This window comes from Apteryx rowi, unplaced genomic scaffold (assembly GCF_003343035.1).
Source record: "Apteryx rowi isolate R43461 unplaced genomic scaffold, aptRow1 scaffold_31, whole genome shotgun sequence".
NCBI classification, from domain to species: Eukaryota; Metazoa; Chordata; class Aves; order Apterygiformes; family Apterygidae; genus Apteryx; species Apteryx rowi.
Window position 1 is genome coordinate 2,946,313 of NW_020449530.1, and position 26,542 is coordinate 2,972,854.

Here is a 26,542-nt window from a genome sequence, read left to right on the forward strand (position 1 = left end):
CCAGCCCATTACTGAGGACTTCAGATTTGTCACCTCTGGAGTCTATGATAAGATACCTGCAAGACTCTCACTAAAATATGGAAGGTGGGTTTCTGCAGTGTTGGCTGCATTATTGCACCACTGAAGCCAGAAGAAAAGATTTTATGACAAAATGGGAAGGCTATTCTCCAGAAGAACACAATTTGTTAATGAATCACTACTTTTCTTTTCTCTGAAAAATATTTGTAAATAACTGCAGGTCTTTTAAGAAGGTCCTGAAGCTTTAAGCTAATATACGATGTGATGGATGGTACTACAGTCTCATTTGTTTTGAGAAGCAATAATCACAGTGCAGCATTGCTCAGCTGAGCATGGTAGATCTACTTCATTTAGTTCCTCATGCTGATCAGCTACTTAAGTAAGTCTCTGAACGAGAAAAGCACGAATAATTTCTTCCTTTGTGAGTGACAATATCTTTTATACAAAGGAGATAATACTTTGACTTAATGGGTTTTGAAGGATACACATAGGGTAAATGCTGAAGGACAGAACACCATTGTACATGTCTAGAATGGTAGTTACAATAAAATCTAGCTCAAGAAGAGTGTTTAGAGTCCCTGTGTAATTCATCCAAAGCAGGAGAAGTCTGTGGTGAATTGTTTCTGTCTCCATTATCACTTGCCGAAGAAGATGGCAATAAAAAAGAACCATTCAGTCTTGAAGAGTCAAATAAAAGAAGACATTGTAAATGACTGAAGAGGAACTACCTGAAGGTAGTGCACAGCTTGATTCCACGATATAGTGTGAACCACAAATAAACATAGACCAATACTAAAGACTCAGAGAACGAAAATAAAGGAAGAGGGAGGCAAAGTACTGTGTAACAGGACTATATATATTGCTGGATATGAGAAAATAGCAAAGTTGATAGAATGATAACTACCAGTACTGATTCAACCAGTGCTCCAGTAGTAGTCACAGCCTTAGTTAAAAATCTTATTCCAGATAGTGAAGTAGATAGTAAATGCTAGTGCAAGAATCATCAGTGTTGCATACTGCTGTCTTGATACCCTCAAATTGTATAAGAACTAAAGCATAGGGGTTACTTGTGATGGCAAAACCTCTGCCTCTCTATTTGAAGATGAGTACATTGCAGTATTAGGGTTATATGATGTCTCTTTTTCTCACAGAATGAGCCAAGAAGGCCTTCTTCCTAAGTACAGCAACAGCCTACATAATAAGCATGAGTTCCTGCATGAGAGGAGAACTCCAACAGTCCGAGAGGTGAACAGACAGGAACTGCTAAGCCGGAGATCCTCAACCAATGTTTCCATAACTTTGGAGAGATCAGAGACTGAGATGCATGATGACCGTCTCATTAGGACAACATATGACAACATCTGTTAAACTGTATCTGCCAAATAAGGCATATGGATTGAAATTCAAGGCTTGCAAGTTGCATAACTGCAGAAAAATAACTTTAGGAGACAAAAAGAGAAAAATCATATAGAAGAGTTCAGTTCCACTAGGGGTTGAGAGGGAAGTGAGATGAAGCTGGCCACAGCGTTATATATGCCACGTTGCAAATATGAGGGACAGCAGAAATGGATGAGCATGTTCTCCTAAGAGTACCACAAGGGAAAAAGAGAAGATGTATACTTCCAGAGTATGCATGTATGCATGCACTTGTGGATCATCAGCTGCAGAAAGAACAAGAAATATATTTATAGTAGAAAAAGAAATTTGATAAAAATTATTTCCAACAGATATATGATAATTATAACTAAACTAGTGCAGTAAAATTAGCATGGTGGAAATACATAAGGAAGCCAACAGTTCATGAGGAATGGCTAGTGAGTTTCATTGACTGAAAGAGAAAGGTAGTAGAAAAATTGAGTGTTTTTTGGACAGCATGGCACTTTGGGTATCATTGCTGCAGAGCAGGAGGACACTCTATAGTGAAGCAGATCTGCAAATGATGTTGTTGACAAAAATATCTGCTCTTCTGTACATGGAATGGATGCACACTTTAAACATTGTATGTATGGACAATCACTTCAAAGAAAATCATAAAATGTGCTCAACCACAAAAGTTAACAAAATGTACAAGCATAAAAACAACTAAGCAGTTGCTCTACCCTGCACAAAATCCTCATGACTACCTAACTCACTGAGGAAGAAAGAGGAGAAAAAAAAACCCTCCACATAGTGAAATACATCTGTAAAACATCACGACAAGTACAAATGGCTCTAAAAATGCACTTTTGTCCATGCTAAGAAAATAAATACAGACACAACTAATTTACATAACTATTAGAAGTTATATGAACTCATTTTTGTTCTTAAAGATATAGACCACAAAGAAGCAGCAAAAATACACACAAAACAACAATGCTTTACAATAGCATTATGCGCTGAATGGTAGCTATCATTGAAAAGAATTATTTCGAGGTAAATCAATATGTATTGCACATAATGTAATAGCGCCTAATGCTGTACATGTGACGTATAAGGGCAAAACATGCTTGTATTTGTCCCTAAAACACATATACATAAAAGAAAAAAAAAAGAAAAAAAAAGCCAGACCATAACAGATAATGCCCAGTATAGATATAGTATGATTAATGGATCTAATTTAAACAAAAGGGAAATGAAAGGGAAAAAAACCAAACCTACTGAAGAGAAACAATTTTCCACATTGTCTATTTCTTGAATGCACACAAAATCCTTACCAAAACTTGTGCATATTCCTACTTTTGCCTGAAAACTGGTACAAATATGTTTCAGAACATTACACAGTGTGTCTACAAAATGCGTGAACAGCTTTAGCTGTTCAGAATTTTTGTTCCAAGGTATTTTATGTGCCAGCACTTGCAGGTGTGATATTTTCAAAAAGTGTTTCAAAATATATAGCAGTTGTGTTCAACAGCAGCAGCAATCTGAAACATACAGAGATTGCAGGGAAGGATCCTAATCAATACTAATTGAATTATGTTGATCATAACACTCTGCACTTCCCATTTCCTTCTCTTAAAATGAAGCGCATTGCAACCTAGATATTTATACATTTCTTGAAGGAGGATGGAAAGTGAGAAGAGGAAAGAAAATGACAAATAGTTATAGATAGTATTACACAGACAGCCCTAGAAGGAAAAGGAAGAAGAGATTAAATCTATGAGAAACTGGCAACTTCTCTTACTGATAGCTACCATGCTTTTGACACTTCTTTCCTGTTACTCTAAACTTCCTGCCCCAAATATAGGAATTAGACAGGTATGTTGATTTTGTACAGGCATTTTTCATTAGTAACAACTTAGACTAAAGTACCTTGCCAATACTAACAGCCAGGTTTACCATTTAGTAGCTCATACAGGGTGCCAACAGCGTTAACATTTCACTTCAGCTGTTGCAAATTACCACTTCTGTATTTTTTAAAACCAACAGGGACTATGTTTCCATGTAACCATAGTGGGTCACTGCACTGACTATTTGAATGAGACCCAAGGCTGACAATACAGCTGTGAAACTTCCAAAGTGAGCAAAAACAATAGATTTCTGTAACTCTGCTTTTGCGAGAGGCTGATGGGGGAAAGGCTACTGTAAAAAGATTTGTTCTTTGCACAGAAATCAACAGTGTGACTCAAGACTCCTAAATTCATACAGGATTTCAGCAAAACAGTGACAGTTACAACTAACTGCACTATTAATGAGAGGCCTGAACCCATAAGTGATTCTCTTGATACAGCCCTATTCCTCTGAACTCTCCTTCCTGACATCAGTCTTGTCATCATCACTATACTAATATATCACAGTAGTTGTAAGACGTACCTTTCTTTGCATGTTTTCAGTCCAATTATTCAGACAAAAAGAACAGCAGAAGCAGCATGCATGGATAACCATCTATAAAAGTTCACTTCTCCTGTCTTCCCTCTTTTTCATAGCTGAATGTATGGCAAAAATTGGTGGTGACAACACCAGTGAGGAACTGTTTACGCAGCAGTGAAACTGAGGATTCTGTTGAATCTCACTTTCTAAATTTAGAAGACAATTCCTGCAAGTTATCTTCCATCTCACAGCATTCATTTTAGTCTCTGATGCCCCTTTTTTGATTTTCATCATAGTAGAATAGCTAATGTATTTGTGGTAGGACTGAAGAGTTGCTTCCTTTGAACCAGACACAAATTGCTGGATAGGACTAACATTCTGGAGAGATGCTAATGCTAACCACTATTCATTTTACTTAATGCGAAAGGACTGTAACCCTCCCATCCCTTCCCTTCTCTCTCTGCCCTGGGAAGCCAGATGCATCAAGTGAAGTTAATTTCAAGGAAAAGATCTGTCTTGGTACACACAGGATTCAGCTACTAACCAAATATATCTATACAGAATTTAGGGAAATGTTTTGCTTTAAATATTAAAAATCAGTTTCTGTTCTTCTTCTCCATACCTTTTCCAGTAAATGCACTGATCAGTTTTACCACATCTGATCTGATGCAGTAATGATGCCAGATCTGAATATCTAATGAAGAATACGTTTGAAAACAGGAAATAAACATATTTATATATTAAAAAAATCCCTGTCAAATACCTTAACCTGTTAAATTAAATAAAATAACTGTTTATTACATAACCTGTTATTATGCAATTGAGAGCTCAATAATCATGATTAATAGTGTCCAAAAAGAAACTGTTTTTTAATTTTAAAACAATTATGGAAAAGCAAAGAGATTAAAAAAAAATAACAGGCCAATAAGATGCAAATCTGTCACATTATTTGGTCAGAAAATAGAAAGCATGTTGATGGCTTTTAGCTAAGATTTGTTCTTTCCGCATGCCAGTCAAAGCTTATGTAAACCAATGTGAATTATACTACTAACCTAAACTCATTTAGAGAATGACAATCAGCCTATAAACTTCACTGTAAATTTATGTCTGACATCAGCTTGATGTGGAATTCAAAATGTCTCTTATTCAATTATGCTTTCTGACTTGGGTACAGTAACAGAAACTTTAAAAAATTCAGTAATAGTGTTTCAGGAAGAATTGAATGACTCGGTCAATTCACATGCTTGTATGGAATGCTAAACTCACTAGATACCACTGATAAGAACACAATACTGAAAAGAAAGAGTTAAAAAGTAGATTTTTAGACAGTAACATCATGAGAAAACCATGAATTCAAAAACATTGACATGAATATTTGAAAAGAAAAGCTTCTTGTCAGTATATTTTTGGTGTTATATTGATAGTATTATTTGAACAAACAACATCATAACATTCTGAAAAATTACTATTTAAATTCACTGGCATAAGAAACAAAAGGATGAGCAAGTGGAAACTCCTCACATTCTGAGAGATTCTCCTTTTTTGCATAACATCTCAATTGTTTCTATAAAAGCCTGACGTAGTCCAGAGGAAAGAGAAAAATGGTTATTATTTTTTCTTTAGTCCTAAATATTCCAAAATGATTAACTGTTGCTCTGAGCCTGCAAAGTTGGTAAAAATACTCCCTGGCTCCTGAAGAATAAAATGGCTAGAAGTAGTCTGAAAACTATTGTCTTTTTCCATACAAGTTTGGAGAGATTAGTTTGAAGAAATTCTTGAGACTCTTCTTCAACTGATTCTCCAAACATCTCCAGCTTGGGAGCTCAGGATTAGGAGGTACTTCTTTCAGTGTCTGAGTCCAGAAAAAAGATGGACCGGGCTTCTACCGCAATGGCATGGGTGGGGAGGAAGCAGACGGAGTGGTTAGCACGTTTACTGCTGTGCCACAGTTCTAGGGAGGCTGTGAAATCTCTGTCTGTGCAAATTTTAAAGACTCAGTTGCACCACTGTTTCCCAAACTTCTGATTGCTACAATACATTTTTCCTAGATAAAATTGATAGTATCTACTGATCTCCCCAGGTTTTCATATCTCTGCCAGGGCAGCTGGGCAGCAGTTCCATGACCCCCTCCTAGTCTGTTACACAGCACATCCTCAACTTGACTTCCAAAACCCGCTCGTTCCTCTGAAGGATCAAATGGAGGGAAGCCAGCAAGACTGTGTGCTGGGGAGACTTAAAAGATAAAAATGGCCTTTGGAACTATCAAGTGACCAATAATATGGACGATTAAGGAAAACTCCTTCCTTAATGCTGTTAGTATCTCTGAAACTCTTTGACCACCAACATCAGCTACCAAAGCCAAGAAAACTATTTCAGCTTCAAATGTATAGTTTACAGACCGGAACATTCCTATGCACAGAAAACCAAATAGCATCCTTAACTCCAAAAATACAGTATAACCATGTACAGTATACATATAATGATTTCAAATTTATTAGAAAAAAATTATCACTGACCATTTTTTTAACTAAGTTTTTCAAAAGAAAATCAGAACTCTAAAGGGTCAGACCAAAAGTCCATCTAGTGAGATATACCAACAGTGACCTGTAACAAACACTTAGGAAAAATATAAGAACTGAACAAGTGCACAGTGATATTCCATCAAGTTCAGCAGTCATCAGTTTTGACACTTTCTCTCCTAGAGTTTGCTTCTTCCAATTTAATAGCTCTTAAAAGAATTTTTTTCCAAAAATTTGTCCAATCACTTTTTGAAAAAATGCAGACTATGCATTCACAACTTCTGTACCAATGGTCTGCACAGTTTAAATATACAGTGCATAGAACTTTGTTTGTTTGTTTGTTTGTTGTTATCCTGATGCCTGATAACTTCATTTCAAGCCTTAGATGTTATACTAGGAGAAAAACTGTTTCTTAATCACCTTTTCCAGCCATGATTTTAAAGGTCTTTGTCAGGTCTTCCTTCACTCATTCCTTTTCCATGTCGAAGTGTTTAAATTTATTTAATTTCTATCTGTATGGAAGCTAATCCATAGGCATATTTTCTTTCTTTCCTGTAGCTTCTCTAGTTTTGACATATCTGTTCTGAGGTGGAAGGCCCACACCATTGTATATTATTCAAGAGGTGAATGCACTGCTGATTTATATAGTGGCATACTGATATTTTCTGTTTTGTCCTTTAATGTTTCTCAACATTTTATTTGATTTTTTAAATACTTCTGCTAGCCACTGATATTTTCCTGAAAATATTTATTACAATTCTAAGATTTTTTTCATGTGGTAATATCTAGATCAGAACCTGTCACTGTGCACATATATATAAGATTGTTTTTGCTGACATATGTGAATATGTACTCATACTGAATTTCATCTGCCATTTTACTGAGTTAGAATTGTGAGATACTTCTTGAGCTATATAAGTTATCTTTTATTTTAATATCCTGAATAAATGAATATAATTAAGAAATTTAGTCTCATTTACAGAAAATATCACACTTGCCTTTTTAATGAGACACATTACCTCAGCATAAAGCAGTGATTGCACAGTGTAAGCTAAAAAAGCCATAGCACTGGGACATTAAGACATATGCATTTTATATGTCTTCAGGAGAGAATCCTGAAGTCTAATCATCAGAAAAAGATTAAGTGATACCAAGATCCAGCTGTTTTTTCCTGCCACCTGTATTCAGATCCGAGCATATCTCAAAAAAAATTCAGCAGCTGAAAGACTGATGCTGACTTTTAGTATTTTGCAGTCTTCTATCAGTCACAACTTATGAATAAATAATTTTTAGCCTATGCCTCAATGCCAGTTAATGTGTGCACATCACAGTAAGAATAATTGTTGTGACGTATCCTAAGACAAAGAGGAAAATTTAATAGGGGAAGTGCTAATAAAAGTCAGAATAGGCTTGTTTCCATAGAAAAAACAGAGTAATTTAAGGGTGATAGCAATTTGGGCAGCTTGCTAAGCAAGATAAGGGAATAACACTGAATTAGAATGAAGTGAATTAGCTTAGTTATTACTGCAAAATCAATTATATGAAAAATTTTAAAGGTAATACTAAAGCATTTGTTGCCACAGGAATAAAACTAAAAAAAAATCTGTGTGTGTGTGTGTATGTGTGTGTGTACACACTCACAAATATATATATATATAAATTCCAAATTCTATCTTTAGGTCCACAGGATCACCCCATCACCTTTTCTCATCTATTGGCCAAAACAAGAATAAAGCAGAGTATCAACTTTATCAAGCAATGAGAGTAAGAAGTGCACTGCAGTAGACTGGACATTTTTATTCTTGAGAAGATGCATGTTAGAAACAATTTTCAACACAGCAAGTTAAAAAAAAAACAAAACACGTTAAGAGAGAGAGAAAACCAGAAGAAGGAAAAATGCAAATTTATTGGCATTTCTCAAGCCCAAGAAATAAAACACCAAAATGAGGAGAAAGCTGTTTTTCTCCTTGAATGTACTCCCATTGTTTTGCTTAAATCTAGCCCTCAATGTTTTCTACTCTCAGGAGAGTCCTCCTCACAGGAACCACACTATGTTGTCAACAGTTACATTAATCTCTGTGACAGTTTTTAGGAAAGGAGTTTGAACTCAGATACTAATCTTGAAAAAAAAAAACCTTGTGAAAAACATCTAGTGGTTAAGGTTGTTGGCACACATTCAGTTGTCCAGTCTTCACAGCACTTAAACTTCTGGCATATCATAAAGGGTACCAGTGCTCCTCTTTGCCAAACAGGCAACTGAGTACAAACAGCAGATTTCCTCTTCCACTGACACCTAATGTTTCTATAGTAAAGGCTGGGAGAAAGTGTGTCTGGAGAATAATATTCCTGATGGATCACAGAGGAATGTTAAGATGTAAGAAGTCCTCTTTCTTCTGTTAAAAACTCAAGCTTCATAATGATTTTCTCTCATTACAAATCCCAATTTGCAGTTAAGGAAATATTGGGATAATTGGGAGACTGCCTAATTCCAGTTGTAAATATCTAATTTTAGCAATTTTTTTCCAGCTGTCTTTTCAAAACTGCAGAGTATTTTTACATTATATAAGAAGACAGAGTTAAATAGTTCATCTTTTTTAAAGATGTGTAGGCAGTGACTAAGTCAAACCTGAACATAATGAATGTATAGTAAACTAAACTATAAAGTGAAAATAAAAAGAGCAGATGGCTAAGTGTCTATCAAGGGATACACTTATCCATTCTAAATGTCAAGTCTGTTCTCAGGCTTAGTTTCTGTAAATGTCACAGCAACAAGTATTCTGTAAGGAGTGCTCTCTTCTCGTCAAATAAAGAAGGTGGTAATTCCATAACAATGTATTTAATGTCATAAACATTGATTACTTAGAAATGACAGATTCTGTCTCTAAAAGAACTGTCATATCAAATCAAACAGCAAGGCCATATATGCTGATATTCAAAAATGTATGTTATGTTTCAGATGGAGGAAAAACCTGGATCTCCCTTCTTTAATAACACAACCAAACAATTTGTATGAGCTACAGATAAATCCCTGAGACAATTCATTTTCCATTCAAAAGTGTATTATTTTTGTTGTTACTTCAGCATGCAACACTGCACACATGAGCAACAATAAATTTCAAGACCTTGTAAATATTCATCAGAAAAAAAGTCTTTGTTAAAACTGGAGATAGGACTGTCACCACATTTTTCTCATGGCTGACTTTGCAAGAATATTAAAGAAGTAGCCAGACTTTCACAAGTATCAGAAAATGAAGAAATGCCAAGGTAAATTTGCACTTCTTTAGTGGGCATTCAAACTACTATATAGTCTATCTGTATGCAGATCTCTGAAGAAAGGTACATAGCAGATTTCCGCACAGACAATTGGGAAAGATGGTTTTAGAAAGAGACCTGGGTAAACACTCTTAAGGCTTGATTAGCACAGAAGTTTGCTTTGATGAGTCTCCTTCTAGTAAATGGAGAATCTACTGTTTTGCAAAGTCCAGCAGATCCACTTGGAAGACAATGAGAGAYGAATAGGACTAATATTCCTAAGAACAGGACCTCCTCTGAGACGATGCGGTAGTTAGACTTCATTCCTTCTTGTCTGTCCAGATATTTTCCCTACCTTCTTGAGTTCATTTTCTGGTAATCTGTTAGTAATTCTTCATGATATTCTTTGGAATAAAGTTGCACTTTATGATTTCAACAGAGAAAATGGAAGAAACCTTAACTTTTATTTAGAAGATCATTTTTTTGTGTACGTTGCCAATGTGCACTACTGTCTTGCTGAGATCGAAATCCAATAGTGTATTTTTCACATGAAAATATAATTTCATAATATTGAAAGTTCATATTATACATTAATTTTGGTACTATGCAATATTTCTCCATTGTTCAATGAATTAGCATTTCTTTCCAATCCTATTTCTGTGATGTTAAATGAAAAAAAAATCAAAATATTAAATTAAAATTTAAGTTTTTTTCATTAGAGAACATTGCAAATTCGGATATCTGAAAATTGTTCTTAAATGTAGAATTACTTCACACATATATTACAAAACATGAACACGAAGTGGGGCTATCTATTCATCACCCACACAATGTCTATCTAATTTATATAAGTAGATGCATCCAGGAATGCTTAATTAGGAACTTTTATTTCCTTAAAAAAGGGTAAAATTCAAAGTAATCCCAATAAAGAAACTTTGCCTCACTATAAGTTGCAAAAAGCTTCACTAAAAGGTCACCATTTTTGGATCTTCTCCCACATACCCAGAAAAGTTAGGAAAAGCTCACTTGGCAGGTGGAGATATGACTTGACAAGAACAAGAGCTAGTTTTTCTCCAGGCATATGTCAGTGTTAAACCTTTGCTTGTGCCTATAGTAAATGCTCACACTGTGCTGAAAATTACAACTCACCAAATAAGTATATACTGTAACATTTGTGGAACACTGTATTTTCTGTAACATACTGTAAAAGCTGATGGAAATTAAAATGGCTGCTAGAATGTTACACCTCCTAAAATATGGTGTTTTCCACTGCATAGCCAGCTGTCACAGAATCTCTGAGAGGGAGGTTTGGAGGGTCCGTTGATCCCCAAACTACTGACTGGCTACCACTGTGCCCAGTCTAAAGCAAAAGGGAGGAAGACTTTGCATACATTTATTCCATTTAGATTTGTATGAGGTATGATTGTCATTTAAACCCTATATTTGTTCATACATGTTGCATGTTTGTTAATAAAAGTTCTACGTAATACTGGGGGAACAGACAGTACAAATCTGATTCAGACCATGTGTGAACTTAGAATCACATTTTTGTTTAATTACCAAGAACATAACAATGTTAGTTCCATCCTTCATGCTGAGCTATGGAACGATTTGATGACTGACAGGAAAAAGTTACCCTTTCAAACAATGCTAATAAATTTCTTAAAAACAGAACTGCAAAGTGAATTCATACCATCTCAGTGCTTTATGTCATGGGGTTCTGTCCTCGGGTCCTGGGTGACCTAGAACTGGATATCCCATTTAATGAAGTCACAGCCACCTGAGTAGGTGACAATGGCACCTAGTCAGACCCAAGGAACAATACCACCTCCAAGGCTGAACAGCACAGAGAATTGCCCAATATCAGGAAGGCCAAAACTTCTTCCTGATGTAATCAATGTCTAATGAGTACTAGGAGAGGAAGGGAGAGAGAAAGAACATTTTGATCTGAATAATTCCCCAAAATGGATCTGAACTCAAAGAGAAACTATAGGTCTTACATGTCAGATTATCTTCTGGAATAAAACCTGTAGATGCAAGGCAGCATAAAAAATAGATCTCCACCAGGCTGCAGTTGAGCATCTGACAGTTGTTTGTGCCTTAACATGCTGAGCTGGGCTATCCAAGGGATAAAGAAGGTACACTTCACTTACTGACAGGCAAGGTTGGGATCTGATATGGCAGTGGTCTATATGGAAGAGAAATTAGCCAGCAATTCAGCACCTGAATCCACTTATCCCAGAAAAGCATGTTATACCATTTAACTAGTGCAGTTTGCTTCAAAGCTGATGATGCCTAATAAATTGGGAAGGAAATCTTGAAATTTAAGTTGGGACAGTTTTTCCTTAAATCTAACCTTTTAAAAATTTCACTGCATTTTAAGTACATAACATATTTTCATGCCAGAAAACAAATTTCTACTTTAATAGTCAAGAAGTTAGAATTTTTTTGAGTCAACAAGGTTATATATTTTAAAGCTTATCATGAAAGAATAGCTTGAGGTATTCATTTTGAGACTTTCCTTTAATTACGCATATCAGATTTCAAATTGTAGAAATTCTGAGAGAGTTAAAGGGAATAAAAAACAGTAAAGAAAATATTCTATAACAGTGTGCCCAAAATATTCACTGGTATTACTATTATTTCACAATTTTGGGATATATAAAATTAAAACTCTATAGTACTGAAAATTTATCACACTTAAGTTTCCAAAGAGAAGTAACTTCTCATACTGTACTGTGAAACCTAGTATTATGCAATGATCATTGCTATTGGGAGTAATTATATTTTCTCTGAAAATGAAGATGGTTGAAACAGTAATGTTCTCTTGGTAGTGTCAATCCAATTGTTACCTGAATCGCATTGCACATATGATCTCTGAATGAGTACTGGTTAAAAAAGGAGACTAAGTTTTTAACCCAGGAAACTTCAGCACTCTGATTTACAGTGCAGCTCTTCAAACACCTATATCAGCACAATTAAGGAGGAGATGAACTATAGCATGATATTGGGAGTAAGTGCCTGCAAAAAGAAGCTGGCCTTGCTACCAGAGAAAATGTTCATGTACCTTAACTTTTAAAGGAGGGATACATATTGCAAGAAATGACTTCTCTATGTCATATAAACTATATTGAATCATTTTCTCTCTTTTTATTAAGTCACTGTTTATGATATTGTAAACATTTCAATACTGCATTTACACTTTACAAGAGTATGAATTTTTCTTCTGTCTCACAGCAATTACAAAAGATCATTCTGCTGAAATCTTGATTCATCTCATCTTCAGCCATCTTTCCCACTGAAAAAGTTCATTTTCTTTAAACTCTCAAATTGAGAGGGAAGTGTAAAGTGTATCAGACCAACCTGAGTAGTCCCGTGCAACTACTGCCTTTATTTTCTTTTTCTTTTTTCTTCTTTTCACTTGAGCTTTCACAACTATCATTCTTTTGGTTTGGACAGAGGCCTTTGCTAGACCACAGGACTTCCCTAACATAAAAGATCCTCTAATACATAAAGAACTTTTCTTCTCCATATTTTCATTGCCAACTACCTGAACTCTCAATCTAACTGATTTTGTATACTGATAGTAGTTTTGGAGAAGTCTTATATTCTGTATTCCAAAGCTGCTTTCACTGACTCATTTCCTGCACAAATTCATGATCTGGATGTTGATATCAACATAGCCACTCTTCTCCAAACTCCTGTTCTTTATCTACATCACACGATAGAAAGAATCAACTTCTGGATTCCCCAGAGACCTTGCAAAATAAACACCGCGCACTAATGAATCTCTGTATCTAGTGATTTCTTCAGTGGTTTTGTACACATTGTCCAAAGGCAAGTTTACAGGTTAATTAGAGAAGCATGATCTTTCTCTACTGACAGCTGAAAGAAGATGCATCATTTTCTCTTTCATCATGGAGAGATCCATCAAGATAACAGGCTAAAAAACTTCAGCCACCTTAATCTCCAAATCCAGTCAAAGCACGTTAGAATGAAATTCTCCAGTAATTTAAGACCAGATGTATTTCACTTGGACTTTCAGATTTTTGAGTGGTTACACTGGCTGTGTGTACGTGCTATAGTGTCTCGTGACAAATAGTTCCTGGTAAATAACGGATTCAGAAGTTTCATTTGATGAGAAGACATTTGGCTATCCTTCAGTTTCATCTAGCTTGATCTGGGTTCCAGCAAAGACATCACTGTACAAAAGGTTTCCTTAAAAACCCTGCACAGTTGTTTAGATGGAAAATCCAGCTCTTTCCACTTCAAAGATATATTTCCTATCTAATGCTCAACAAGATAAAGGAATTATATAAAAAAACATGGACCAAGCAACACAGACTTGCCCACTTGCATATAATTCAAAGATCAGAAAGTACACATTAGATTATATAAACTTCAGTGTATAAAAAATAGAAAAAAATGGACAATTTTATTTGGTGTTACAGCTGTTCATTAAAGAATTTAAATGTATTTTACACAGCTTCTGGGTACACAGATCGTCAGCAGCAACTAGAGATTGCTGGATAGCTGCTGCAATATGGATACAATGGTAGACAACTCCATGCCACAAAATATTTTGAAAATTCCTTCCGAAAACTCTGGAAGAGTGTTAGGTAAGAAAATATGCATACTACCTTCCATATGTCTGTTCCAAGTACCCACTCAAATTTCTTGAAATTTCAGTAAATGTTACCTTTCTAGGACAAGATAGAATATCACTTCCTTTTCACAATAGCCAAGCTTCAGTTACTTGATGCAAAAATTTTCTATTCCAGTCTAACAGCCTGTTTTTTTTTTTCCTGTTTATAGACCAGACACTCGTTAACCTCTCAAATCTCTGAAGAATTGTGGTTTTAAGGGAACCCAGGAGGAAAAGACAAATTTGGAAACCCATTTATCCAGCTCACTAGAATTGAGACATTATGGTTTTCATTCTTCCCCCACTCCCCAAAACACCAAATTTCCATCATCAGAGTTCTCTGAATAAACGAACATTTTGTTACTGGACTCAGGAAGAAAGAAACCACATGCCTGTTAGGGGCATAGAGAGGAGGAGTGGAATATGTGCTTGGGAGCGTGTTTATTTGACTGGATTGCAGACAGTCAACCGAGGAACATGCAGATCATATATTTTTAAGCATTTCATAATGTCTTATTATTAATTCCAGCCAAAACCACCAAGACCAAAATTATCTGAAATTGCTGCTTGTATGTCCTGACCCCAAATCCAACAATGGYTGCATAAAAAAAATCTGTTTTCCTCTCAGGTTTATTTATTTTTTTTAATCAATTAGAAGGCAGTGCTCTTTAGAGTCTATGGAGAAGACAGGTCTCCATAGCTAACAAATTGAAATGTGGCATTGGGTAAATTTTACTTCCAGGAAACCAAAATGTTGAAGTCCTTGAAAGAGGGAGGCTATAAGCAGAGAGCTCTTCTAAAGGAAGGAGCTTTTATTGAACCTGTCACTTGTCATTAAACACTCCATATTTTACCTTAGCCTGATATTTTCATTAGAGCCTAAAGACCTTTTTCATCTGTGAATGAAAGCATTCCCTTCAGCCTTGTGCTGTATATGGGGAAAGACTCTCTAAAAATGAGCCCACCCAAATGGGACAATTATGTTCACAAAAGCAGGAAAGGCACTAGGGAAAATCAAGCAATATTAATATTGTGATAACTCCTACATTTCAACGCTGAGTATTACATGCCACTTCAGTCTTAAATTCTTAAATTCTTAGACATTTGTTAATGTTTATTTTTACCTCATAAATACTTGTGTAAAATTATATTGAAAGTAACACTCCAACTGAAGAAACCAGTGCAGAATACAACACAACATAAGCAAAGTGGAAAAAAGCATACACTATTGTACAAAAATGTACATTTGTCTCTAATTGGAGAAACTGAATGACAAAAGGTAATGATAAAAAAATATATACTTTGACATCTCTGCTCTCAACTTTAGTTTCCCTATTAGACTGCAAATCCACAATAAAGTGACACTACAGAAAACAGAAAAACATATCCAATTAATTCGGCTTCTTCAGAAGAGAAAATCGGTTATTTTTTCTATTTCTAGATATAAGTTGGCTATTTTTAGACTGAAATAAAATAATTAAAAATATTTACAGGAAAACTATGGTAACTATGCTATTTATAGTTTTATACCTGTGATATCTCAACAACTCAAATACTTGGTAATAAAGAATTTGACAATACATTGCAAGGACAGCTATACATTCTTAAACAACTCTAATATAAAGCAGCACCATTCCTTAACCTGCCACTTGATTTCTGAGCAACAGATGCCTCACTACTGCCACCACAGCTGTACAATCGCTGAAATATCAGAAACTGGTGTGTGAATCTTTACAAGCGTCAACTTCCAAACTTGAATAATTCTAACAGGACTTAAAGCTATCAGTAACCAGGATACTACTGTCTGTCCATTACTATGTGCAATTGTACAAACATATTACCTAATTTACTGTTTCTAAAAAATAAATGAACAATTTTAATATGCTAATAGGATTTGAGAGAGAACAAATTTCAGCCTTCTTCCAATACATTCTATTTGCGTAAAAGAAAGGAAAACTGAAAAGGGAAAGAATAACAGTGGGGGAAAAAAGCAAGTAAAGAAAACCGTACCTTTTAAACCTGAAAAAAAAMCAAAAAAGATGATCTTGTGCAATGATATAATTTGATAAATACAGTATGTACAAAATTGCATGACAGATGTCAAGTACTACTTATCTTTTCCAACGTAAAATATATATTTATACAAACACAGATTAGAAATCTAACCAAATCTTATATTATTTTTAGAAAATTTTAAAGACACTTCACTAATACAAGGAGTATTGTGTTATTTGAGCTTAAGCTGTCACATAACTAGAGCCTTGTGGATTGTTGTAGCATTACAGCCACAAAACCCATGAGCAGATGTAGAATTCCCACATCCCAGTCTTTCACAAAAATCTGTAGTTATGAAATCATTTTGTACACTTAGAACTTAACCATTTCAGTGCACTGTACATATAGGGCTGGAACTGAGAGGGAAAACCACAAAATAGTGCATCTGAGAGCATTCCACATGGACACATGTTTCTGTGGTTCTTTTAAAAGTTCTTAAAGAGTTGAAGCCATCCCACTGGAATTCCAGAGAACAGAGTAAAGAAGTATCTGTTTAAATTAAGAAGGGGATTTGTCTTTTCTAGTGAACTATTAGGATTTACCCTATGTCTTCATTGTAGTTGTAGTATCAAATGTACCCAGTAACAGGAACCAGGATTTAACCTAGGATAGTAAAAGAAAATACCTACAGAAAGGTTTGCTCTGTTAAGATTTAAAAAATAATTTTAGAAGACTTCTATGTTCATTTTCACTAGCCGAAAAGAAAGTTATTTTTGTAAAATAAAGAAATCACAGGCAAAACATCCATTGTCTTCTCACTTAGCATCATGATATCTTTGCTTTATGCCATGGCTGTAGTTTAACATAACTATGACAGCACTTGATAACTTACCACTTGATAAAACATCTACATCTTGCAAACTGAGAAATATTTCACTTGGTTTCAAACTGGTGATTTTCATTTGCCTATATAGATTTGAGGGAATCAGTTAACTCTGTGGGGCAGCAGCATAATATGATTTCAAAAATAAAGCAAAATACATAAGTGACTAGTGAGAATACCTAGAACTCATGAGGTAGAGTAGGGTATTGTCAAACAATGTTGAGTAAACACAGAAAACATATGATCCTCCAGTTACCCCATAATAATTTCAATGTACTATAAGAATACTTACTGATATAGGCTTGGTTATCTTTCATTTACTGAAGAAAAGGTAGCGATATAAGGTAAAACCAGCTGGAAAAATACACAAAACAGCTAAAGAAAAAGGCTGTTAAAACAGCAGTGAAGAAAGAAATGCCATACCAATCTCAATACCTGTATGATAAAATTATCTCAATGATTCATTTCACTCTTTCTTATTACAAAAATGGAGTAAACTACAAAGGAAACTGAGAGGCTGCTATCCCTGAAGCATTCATCTTTTAAAAAAACAGCTACGGAAATAAATCAGGAGGTAAAGCAGAGAGTGAGGTAGCCAAGACTGGCTGATTGGCCATATCCCTGTAACTTGGTTCTCATGTTACCTGAAGCTGTTGGGAGCTGTCATTGAGATTATCCTCTCTTCTCCTGGCCTCCTCCAGCATCTGTGCACTCTTCTTTTTCTCCACTTGCTCTTTGTGCTTCAGATTTGCTACTTTCTTATTTTGATCTTTAACTTGTCTGTAAAATAAAAGAACACTCAGAATGCGGTGCAGGGGATACCTCCAGTCAACGCCAGGGTTTGTGATCTGGACTCAAGAAGAGTGGAAACCCCCAATATGATCACTTTTCTTGCAGTAGTCCACAAACAGGTCAAACACAAATGTTATCCTCAACTCTCAGTACACTTCATTTTGCTTATCACTATCAATTTAAACATGGAAATTTCTACAACAAAACCCTTAAAAATGATTATTTATTATTTACTGATAATCAAAGGACACACCTGCCCTCTTGTGACTAGGTGGTATGTGTTACACAGAAATCTTTTCTCTGTTCAGGCACATGTGCACATATAAAAAAAATTATACATCTAACAGTTTATTTTGCTTTGAGTATTACTGTGTGTAATGCAAGGCATGTAGGAGGATTAAAAAGAAAAAATAATCAAACACATCTTGAATGTAGAGGACTATCTAAAAGATCCAGGCAATCTGTTTTCAGAAGTAAAATTATTTCTTTGCAACCTCAAATTCTACTTATTTACTAGATATTTTGAGGGATTTCCTGCCCTTTCTTTCTACAGAAAGGAGCAAGACAGAACAAGCAACAACAAACTATTTCAGAAAGCGTGCATAATTTGCTTTTCACTTGCATCTATGAATTATTTTTGATGATTCTGGCAACTAGCATTGCTTGCAGACAGGGTTTGGTCTTTCTGGGCATTAAGACACATGGAGTATTGAATCTAATTACAGACCCTTTAATCTCAGCCTCCTGACCACGGAGGACTTAAGTCTAAACTTTTAGTCCAATCAAAACAAAACAGGCTAGCCTTGCTTCCTCAGCCCTTTTCTCCATAATTATATCTGGAGTTTGGACTTTGGAATAAAAGACAGATTCTTTGGTTGCAAGATTTCCCCCAAACATCATGCAAGTAGTAGAGACAGCTCTTTAATTTACTGTTTAGAAAGCAGAATGATATACCAGCTTCCTATCTGGTATGTTATCCACACAGAGATGGAAGAATGTTTCTTCTGTCTTTCAGAAACACTTTTAGAACAGATCACAAACAACTCTCATTGCTTTAATATTTTCTTCAGAACTCATAACAAAAGTATTATCAAGAACATATCTCATTGCAATATATATGTTCAAATTATGTGGCATATGGCTAGTCAGTGCTTTGAGTTCTTTCAAGAAAAGCAAATTTAACACTGAGCTCTGGTTTTTACAATATAAGCCAACTGGAGCTGGTAAAATTGCAAAGATAGCAATTTTTCCTTGGTGCTACACAAACTTCTATTACCGAGAAAAAGTGCTGATGACCTCCAGAGACTCTCTTCTATATTTCTACAAAAGAAAAAGGGAAAGTCTTTTTCTGATGATGTCAAAAAATTATCGGCATATTTAACTACCTTTTCCAAGAGTTACAGCTGATCTGACTCAGGATGCTTTTGAGACATAACTAGTATAATTGTTAAGTTGTTCTAACTCAGTGCTGCACATTGGTAATGGGTGCATTGCCCAGTTTGAAAGCAGACTTGCTCAGTGATTAAACAACTTATTGGAAATATGTTGGTGCTAACTCAACTTGCACAATACACAGTTCTATCTGTACTATAAAACAAACATAGAGAGTACAACTAAGTTAATGCAGAAAATGAAAATATGTAAACTCAGCACATTCAGTTCCCCACGAGCATTCTGATTCTGCTTCTAMATGAAAATTAGGGGAATGAATTAATTTTGATAAACTTGCAAACCTAGATTTACCATCTGGCCAACTATTCTGTGTTACTATAATTCATTGGTTAGATTAGAGAACAATGTTAATAAAGCCACAACCCTGATCAAAATATAAAGTAGATCATCATCTTTATGGTCTGAAATACCTTCAAATAAAATGTGTACTTTGGAGAAAGAAGTGGTTRTAAGGGTTTGTGCTACAATGTCTACCTCCTATGGTCTGAACCAAGATGAATGTCTTTTAAATATATTATGCAAATATTTTGAGACAAAGTCATGCTTTCCTAAAGCAGTTTAAAAGATGGAACTCTAAGAATTACCTAGTGCTTGTAATACTCAGATCAATGCTTACAATTGCCATACAGTTCAGAAACCTGAATTCTTGTGCAGTATCCAATGACCACTCTGTATCTTTGACGCTAAAAAGCAAAAAAGTTGGACAATAAACCTTTCAAATGATTTACGTATCTACAGCATTACCTAAATTTGTACTGATGCTTAACTGTCATATAAACTGAAAAGCTCATGTGAATCTTGATGTCCATAAATCTAAAAGGCTTGCGGTCATTTGATGCATGAAAACACATCCCAGTTTATCCCACTGCCAACAGTACCACATGATGAATCTTACCTTTACAATATTTCAAACAAATAATCACATATAAATGTTTAGCATACACAAGCCTTCAACCCTCGAACTTTTGCATCATGAAAGTTTTGTGAAACTCAACGTGTAAAGAATTCTCTTTCTTCCCTGTCAGATGACTTTCAGTCATCAAAGCCAGAGTCAGAGGATCATGCGTGTGTATGTGTGTGTGTGTGTGCATACATACAGTAGATATGTCATTTTTTTAATACGAACAGATCTTAAAAGCTTGATTAACAGGAATCACCCAAATCACTACTTAATAAGACAGATCTGCTGATATTTGTGAACATTTAGATACTCTGAGTGTCATAGAATGATTTCATCTTCACCACTGAACAATATCCAGAATGAGAGCACAGACTAAGCTGGGCAAATAATACAAAATACAGAATGTATGCTTCTTAACTGAGCACAATACAACTGGTACATTTTACAAGCAGACAGTCAAGAGGAAAATAAAAATATGTCTTAATATATGTGCACAAGGAAGCTAATTAAGACTTGATCTTGTAACCTTAACAATGTTGTTTTAGTGCTTTTGAATGCAACTATGCATATATAGCACATAACCTTGTCAAAGGGACAGTCAGGTTTTAAAGAAACCCTGTAAAAGTAGTTTTATTAGAACTGAAATAACTGCACAGGATTAAAGATAGCAAAAAAAAGAATGAAATAATTACACTGACAGCAACTGCTTAGAGGTTTATGAATGTTTTCTAATAATCATTATTGGTAGTATGTACTACAACTGAGTAAAAACTAATTTGCAGTGTGCAGGTAGAATGATCGTCATAAAATAATGACCATGTGTATTTCTCTGAGAAATGCAGAGCATTAATTATTACTAGATATTCCTACCAAAACATTTTTATATTGGACTACAAAGAGAAAAAAATGCTCGTGATTTTAATATAAATTGGAAAGCCAGTTCATTTTCAACAAGGTAAATATTTAAAGCAAGAAGTCACAGGAACCAACAGAAACAGTAACAAAACCAACAATAGCAAAACTACTTCATCACAGAACGTTAGTTCTCAGAGCCACCCTCAAATCAAAACAAAAATTTTCTAGTCAAATATAAAAAGCGCAAAATCTAAAGACAATGTTTACTATCTTATATTTCAGGAAAAAATACCAGTCATTTTGGAAAAAACAATTTATTAATTTTTTTAATAGCAAAATGGCTTCCACTGCTAGACCAAATTTTCAGATCATGACATTTTTGAGATACAACTCCTAAAAAAATTAGGTGTTCAAGAGTAAAAAATCTTTTCAATGTTTATAATCTTTCTCCATTTAGCAATATGTCATGACATGTACTGGTAGAATGAAATATATTAGAGAAAATTAAGCAGAATCAAAATTGGGCTTCTAATTAAAAAAGAAACTAGACATTAAAGATGACTATTAACTTTTATGACTTTAGCCTTTTTCTTTTCAATGAAAGATACAGTTACATCGCTTAAAGAAACCTTTCCACTTCTCTAGTTCCAGGGATGAGGTATTGCTGAACATGATGGGGACTGAATTAAAATAATCACAGTAAGCAAGAAAAACTTTCAAATGACAGGGCTTCAGATTTTTCAATAATTCTAATAAGGGAAGAAGAATCCAAACAATAGAAACCAACGGACCATCAAGTGTTCTTAAAAGGAAATAGAAAGGGGATTGATCTAATTCACTTTATTACCTGCAAGCTCTTTGGAAGATTTTTCCTCCCTATTAAGATTAATTGCTTTATAGTCCCTATTAGTTATTAAGGTTTTAAAGGAATTAATTTATTCAGTGCTAAAAAGAATATTTTTTGCATTTTAATGCTAATCTCATTACATTTTACTGTAATGCATATCACCATATATAGCTGTTAATTTTTTCCTTATGCGAATTTTCATGTTAAAGTGACATAAGCTATTATCTTCTATCCTAGCTATCTTTTCCGAGGTAATTTAAATTATAATGCTCTTGTAAAATAAAAGATGATAAAATATCAACTGAAAATATGCAGAATTTAATTTGAATTTTATAMTTATATTTTTAATATGCTTTTCTTTCAGTTATGTGTCTAAACCACAACAATATTTTTATAATAACCCAAGTAGAAGTATACATCTACAATGCATTGCAAAATCCAAAAGTCCAACCACCATGAGAAACTACCTTCAAGATAAAATGTATACGCACGTATTATATTTCACTAAGGAATACATGCATCAGAAAAATATACACCGACCCTGTGCACTGCAGTAGAAAGAGCTTGTTTTATTCACCTGACTTCAGTACCTGGAAAATATTTCTATGTTAAAAAGTAAACATACTGTCAGTCAGCCATGTCAGAAGGATGGTGTGTAGCTAGAGCCATTATTGACGTAGCATTACCACCACCCACAGGACAATCCGCTGTTGCTGCAGCTACTAATCCTCATGGACAGACGAACTTCATTTCCTTTAAAGCATTTGCTTTAAAGCATACTTTGCTCCTCAACATAAGTTAAACCAATGCAATAGATACACAGTTAATGAAACATTACTGCAAAACTTGCGAAGAAAATTGTGTGCAATGAGGTACTGAATTATTACCTTAGTTTAAAATTGCAAATCCACATTGTATTATGCAATACTAGATTTTATAATACATAATATCATCCTTTAAGACCTCAAAGCACGTTGTAGTCCTGAGAGACACAGAGAAATATATTTATTCACTTGTGGAATGAAAGAGAGCAGCCATCTGAAAAAGTGTAACACTAAGAACAGTTTAGGTCAGAGAGCAAAGCACGCTATAATCAGAAAAAATTCCAGAAGGAAATGCTGGAAGGCAGAAAACAATGAACTAAGTGGTCCGGAGTTTTATTAGTAGTCTCGTTCATTAATTATTAGATGGGTGAAAAAAATGAAGTTGTATTACCTTATTCTGCGAAAAATCAACATCAGCACAATGGGATGAGAGGAAGCTGAGCTGGATTGATTTAAAACCATCTTGGAGGAAAATGTTGAACTTACTGAATCACCACCACCATTTCCTTCACCACCTGCTCATTTTTTAGGTCTCCTCCACCAAATATTTTAGCTGGCCATAACCTTTACCTTAACTTATGAATTATAAAGATCATAAGCACAGTGACACTGTTGAGATTTTATTTTTTGTAGTGTTGGTACACAAAGGAAAACATTTACATTTTGAAAAGCGTAACAGGAGTCAAAGATGAACTGTTTCCAATAAATGCTACTTAATATTGAAAATAAGGAAAACCCCTTTTCCAAAAGGTTTTGCTCCAGCTTTTAGTTCAAAACATGCTTTGCCTTAACTGTGGTTGATTGCCCAACCACAGAGAGTAACGGCAGCATTTGAAAGCCTAATTGTTTAATCTCAAGAAAGAAAAGAGCGATGAAAGAAAGCTAAATAAGTGATGTAGTCGGTCCTGTTTTCTAGGACTGACCACATCACACAGTCCCCATCACCACAACTGGGTGTCTGACAGTCAAAGCAAAGTCACCAAAGGCTGCACGGACCAAGTTCTCTGTCTTACTCACTGAAAAACTAGGATCAGGGAAATAGTTTATTGCTAAGGATCTATAAGGAATTTGGTATGGCTGATGCTTTCATTCCTTCACGGTGAATACAAGACAAATCTTCAGAAGCATCAATCATTTCAGGAAGAAAAAGCCAACAGAGAAGGGGCCATGGGATTTTTCTAGACTTTTGTTCATTTGTGCATCCAGGAACAGTCCCTCTGCATATTGACAGCTGATTTTTTTTTTTTAAGAACAGTATGTGTTATTTGGGGTTCTTCCTTTGCTTTGCTGGGCTCTGCCTGGCAATCCCAGCATCTTAAGTAGTTTTACACTATTCTTTAACATTATAATAAGATTAAAAAATGGCACATGGTTTAAGTTACCAACTAAAAGAAACAATAATTTCATAATGCTTTTCAAATCGCTTAGTCTAACCTTATAATGTCCATTCCACTTTGTGTCTGAGCTAATAAACAGTCAAAATTCTTTCAGTGAGCTGCTTTTGTTGAGATGGACAGCTGGCAAACTCGAGCACTCAATTWGCACTTCTCCTTATGAGTCTCTCCTCCCACAACCTATCATCATTTTGTTACACTGTTTGTCACTGTTCTGTGAGATTTCTATGACAAGGTAACATATGCCAATGAAAACATTAACAGATCCTGAAAATTTAACCAGCCTGCTGCATATGAGTCAAGAAGTCCCAGAGGGGCTTTCAGAGATGGGGAGGGTGGACTTCATTTCCTGAAGCCTAGGAAACTCAGACTTTTAAAACAATGTGCGTGTTCAGAGCAGCACTGGAGATAGCAACGGATGTAACACTAGAAAGGTTAGGGGAAACCAGCCTGCCTCAAATTTTAGGAACAGTAGCTTAACAATGTCTGAATCAGCAGGTGCAGAAGTCACAAACTAGAAGCAGATCTCAACTTTACACTGGTCTTCGACTCTCCTTAGTGTTAAGAATTATGTGCATGCTATCAATGCACACTTTCTGATGTAGTTAGCACATCTGTCTCTAGCTAAAGGGACAATAATTTTTTTCTTCCAGAACCAGCTGAAGGGAAGATACGAGAAAGTGGAGCACATGGCATATGAATCAGACACAATCTAGAAATCCAATATAAACAGAAATGCAGCCTAAAAATTCCTATAATTTAAAACTTCCTTAGAAAGAAACCCATCACCTGAATTGTTTACAATACCTAAAGTTTATAGATAACACATTTCAAGCACTGATGCGGGACAAGTTATTAGTGCTACGTGGTATGTTTTATGGGAGGATATTAGCAAGTCCTAACCAGCAAAAGAAACCAGCCTGAATACATACAATCTGTACTAACATACTACCCTGAAACATAATTTTATTAGGAGCAACTAAATGCATGCAAACTCAGGTCTAAGATTCTTTGAGATAAAATGGGTGTCAAGTGTCAAATATGATATCATCCCATATTTGGCCATACAATGCCTAATTAGAGGTTAACATAATTTGTTTGGGGTTTTTTTTTCATCTTCTTGTATTAAACTCTGACTCACACAGTCCAGCAGAAGACCAAGAAATGTTATCAAAACTACAAATACCAAATCTGAATGCTACAGGTGCTTCCCCTATGAAATATGATTTCTTGGAATGACGTGATATACTGTAAAGCAATCAGTAGGGAACACATATTTATGGAAAAAAATTTTCCTCATGGTGGAGTGAGATGACACAGCATCAACAGTGCTGTATTTAGAGCAAGGTACATAATAAATACACTAACAGGAAGAGAAGCTTTACTAAGGATGGGAAGCTTATGTGTCTCATGCATATTCTAAAGCACTATCAAACTAATCTATTTCAGGAATAACAGACTTTCTTCAGTCCCTCAATCAAATGAAAACAAAGAATAAAACAGGCTATTCTCCAGCCATGAAGCTGTACCCATATTACACACAAACACCGGTGAAGTCAAATGTTATCTTAGTATTCTCAAAATAATTGGGGGAAAAGAAAAAGGTGCTTTAACAAACGGGCTAAAATTGAGGGATTAACAGCAGCAACACACAGAGATTCTTTGTTTTAGTACAAGTCCATGTCAAACTAAGCAAATCAAAATTCACTTTTAGACAGGGCCAGATACAAAATGCTAAACAAGATACTCTAAAAACTTCAGTTAAACCTTTATAGCACCACCTTTTGACTAATCTACAGTTTCAGCTTTGTAGATATAATCCCCTGCATCTATCCATCCACCCCACTATTATATTTTAAAATTAATGTGTAGCTTCCCAACCGTTTAAACTCTCAGCATCTACTTAGTAGGAAACAAGTTTTGTGATGAAAATAATGAAAAAAATACTGTATTTCATAATTGATGTGTAATTCAAAATCAGGTTTCAGAGATTAAATATCAAATTAATTATACATCAAGTTCTATAATTATTTTTGAAAGCTGATGGCAATTCAACTAGAAAAGAAACCTTTAACCCTAAACCTTGTAACCTTTAACTTTTTTGAAGCCAAGAATGTTAAAAATATAAACTCAAGGTGAACCCTGAAATAAAGCTATAAGAGAGAGATATGGCTGTTCCTTTATTAAGAAAAATACTAAGAATTTATGGACCTTAGCAACAACATTCAGTAGTTCAACAAATAAGTTTGTTTTGTTGTATTTTTCTTCTGCTTTTGTTCATTGAACAAACAGCTGCAAAGCCAAAAATGACATTGTGAAATGGTTGACTAGGCCTCAGTGTGGATTCCTTCTCCCTGCTACATGCTGAGTTGGTTGAAT

At 35.0% G+C, this 26,542-nt stretch overlaps 1 protein-coding gene across 5 annotated transcripts in view; it reads right to left on the reverse strand.

The window, feature by feature from the left end:
• Window positions 1-26,542, reverse strand: part of ERC1 (ELKS/RAB6-interacting/CAST family member 1) — a 315,358-nt gene that overhangs the window by 128,259 nt on the left and 160,557 nt on the right. For all 5 annotated transcript variants that reach the window (XM_026070417.1, XM_026070415.1, XM_026070416.1 and 2 more), the window contains one exon: window positions 17,743-17,878. In XM_026070417.1, coding sequence (XP_025926202.1) covers window positions 17,743-17,878 — 136 coding nt within the window. The remainder of the gene's footprint in view (window positions 1-17,742; window positions 17,879-26,542) is intronic.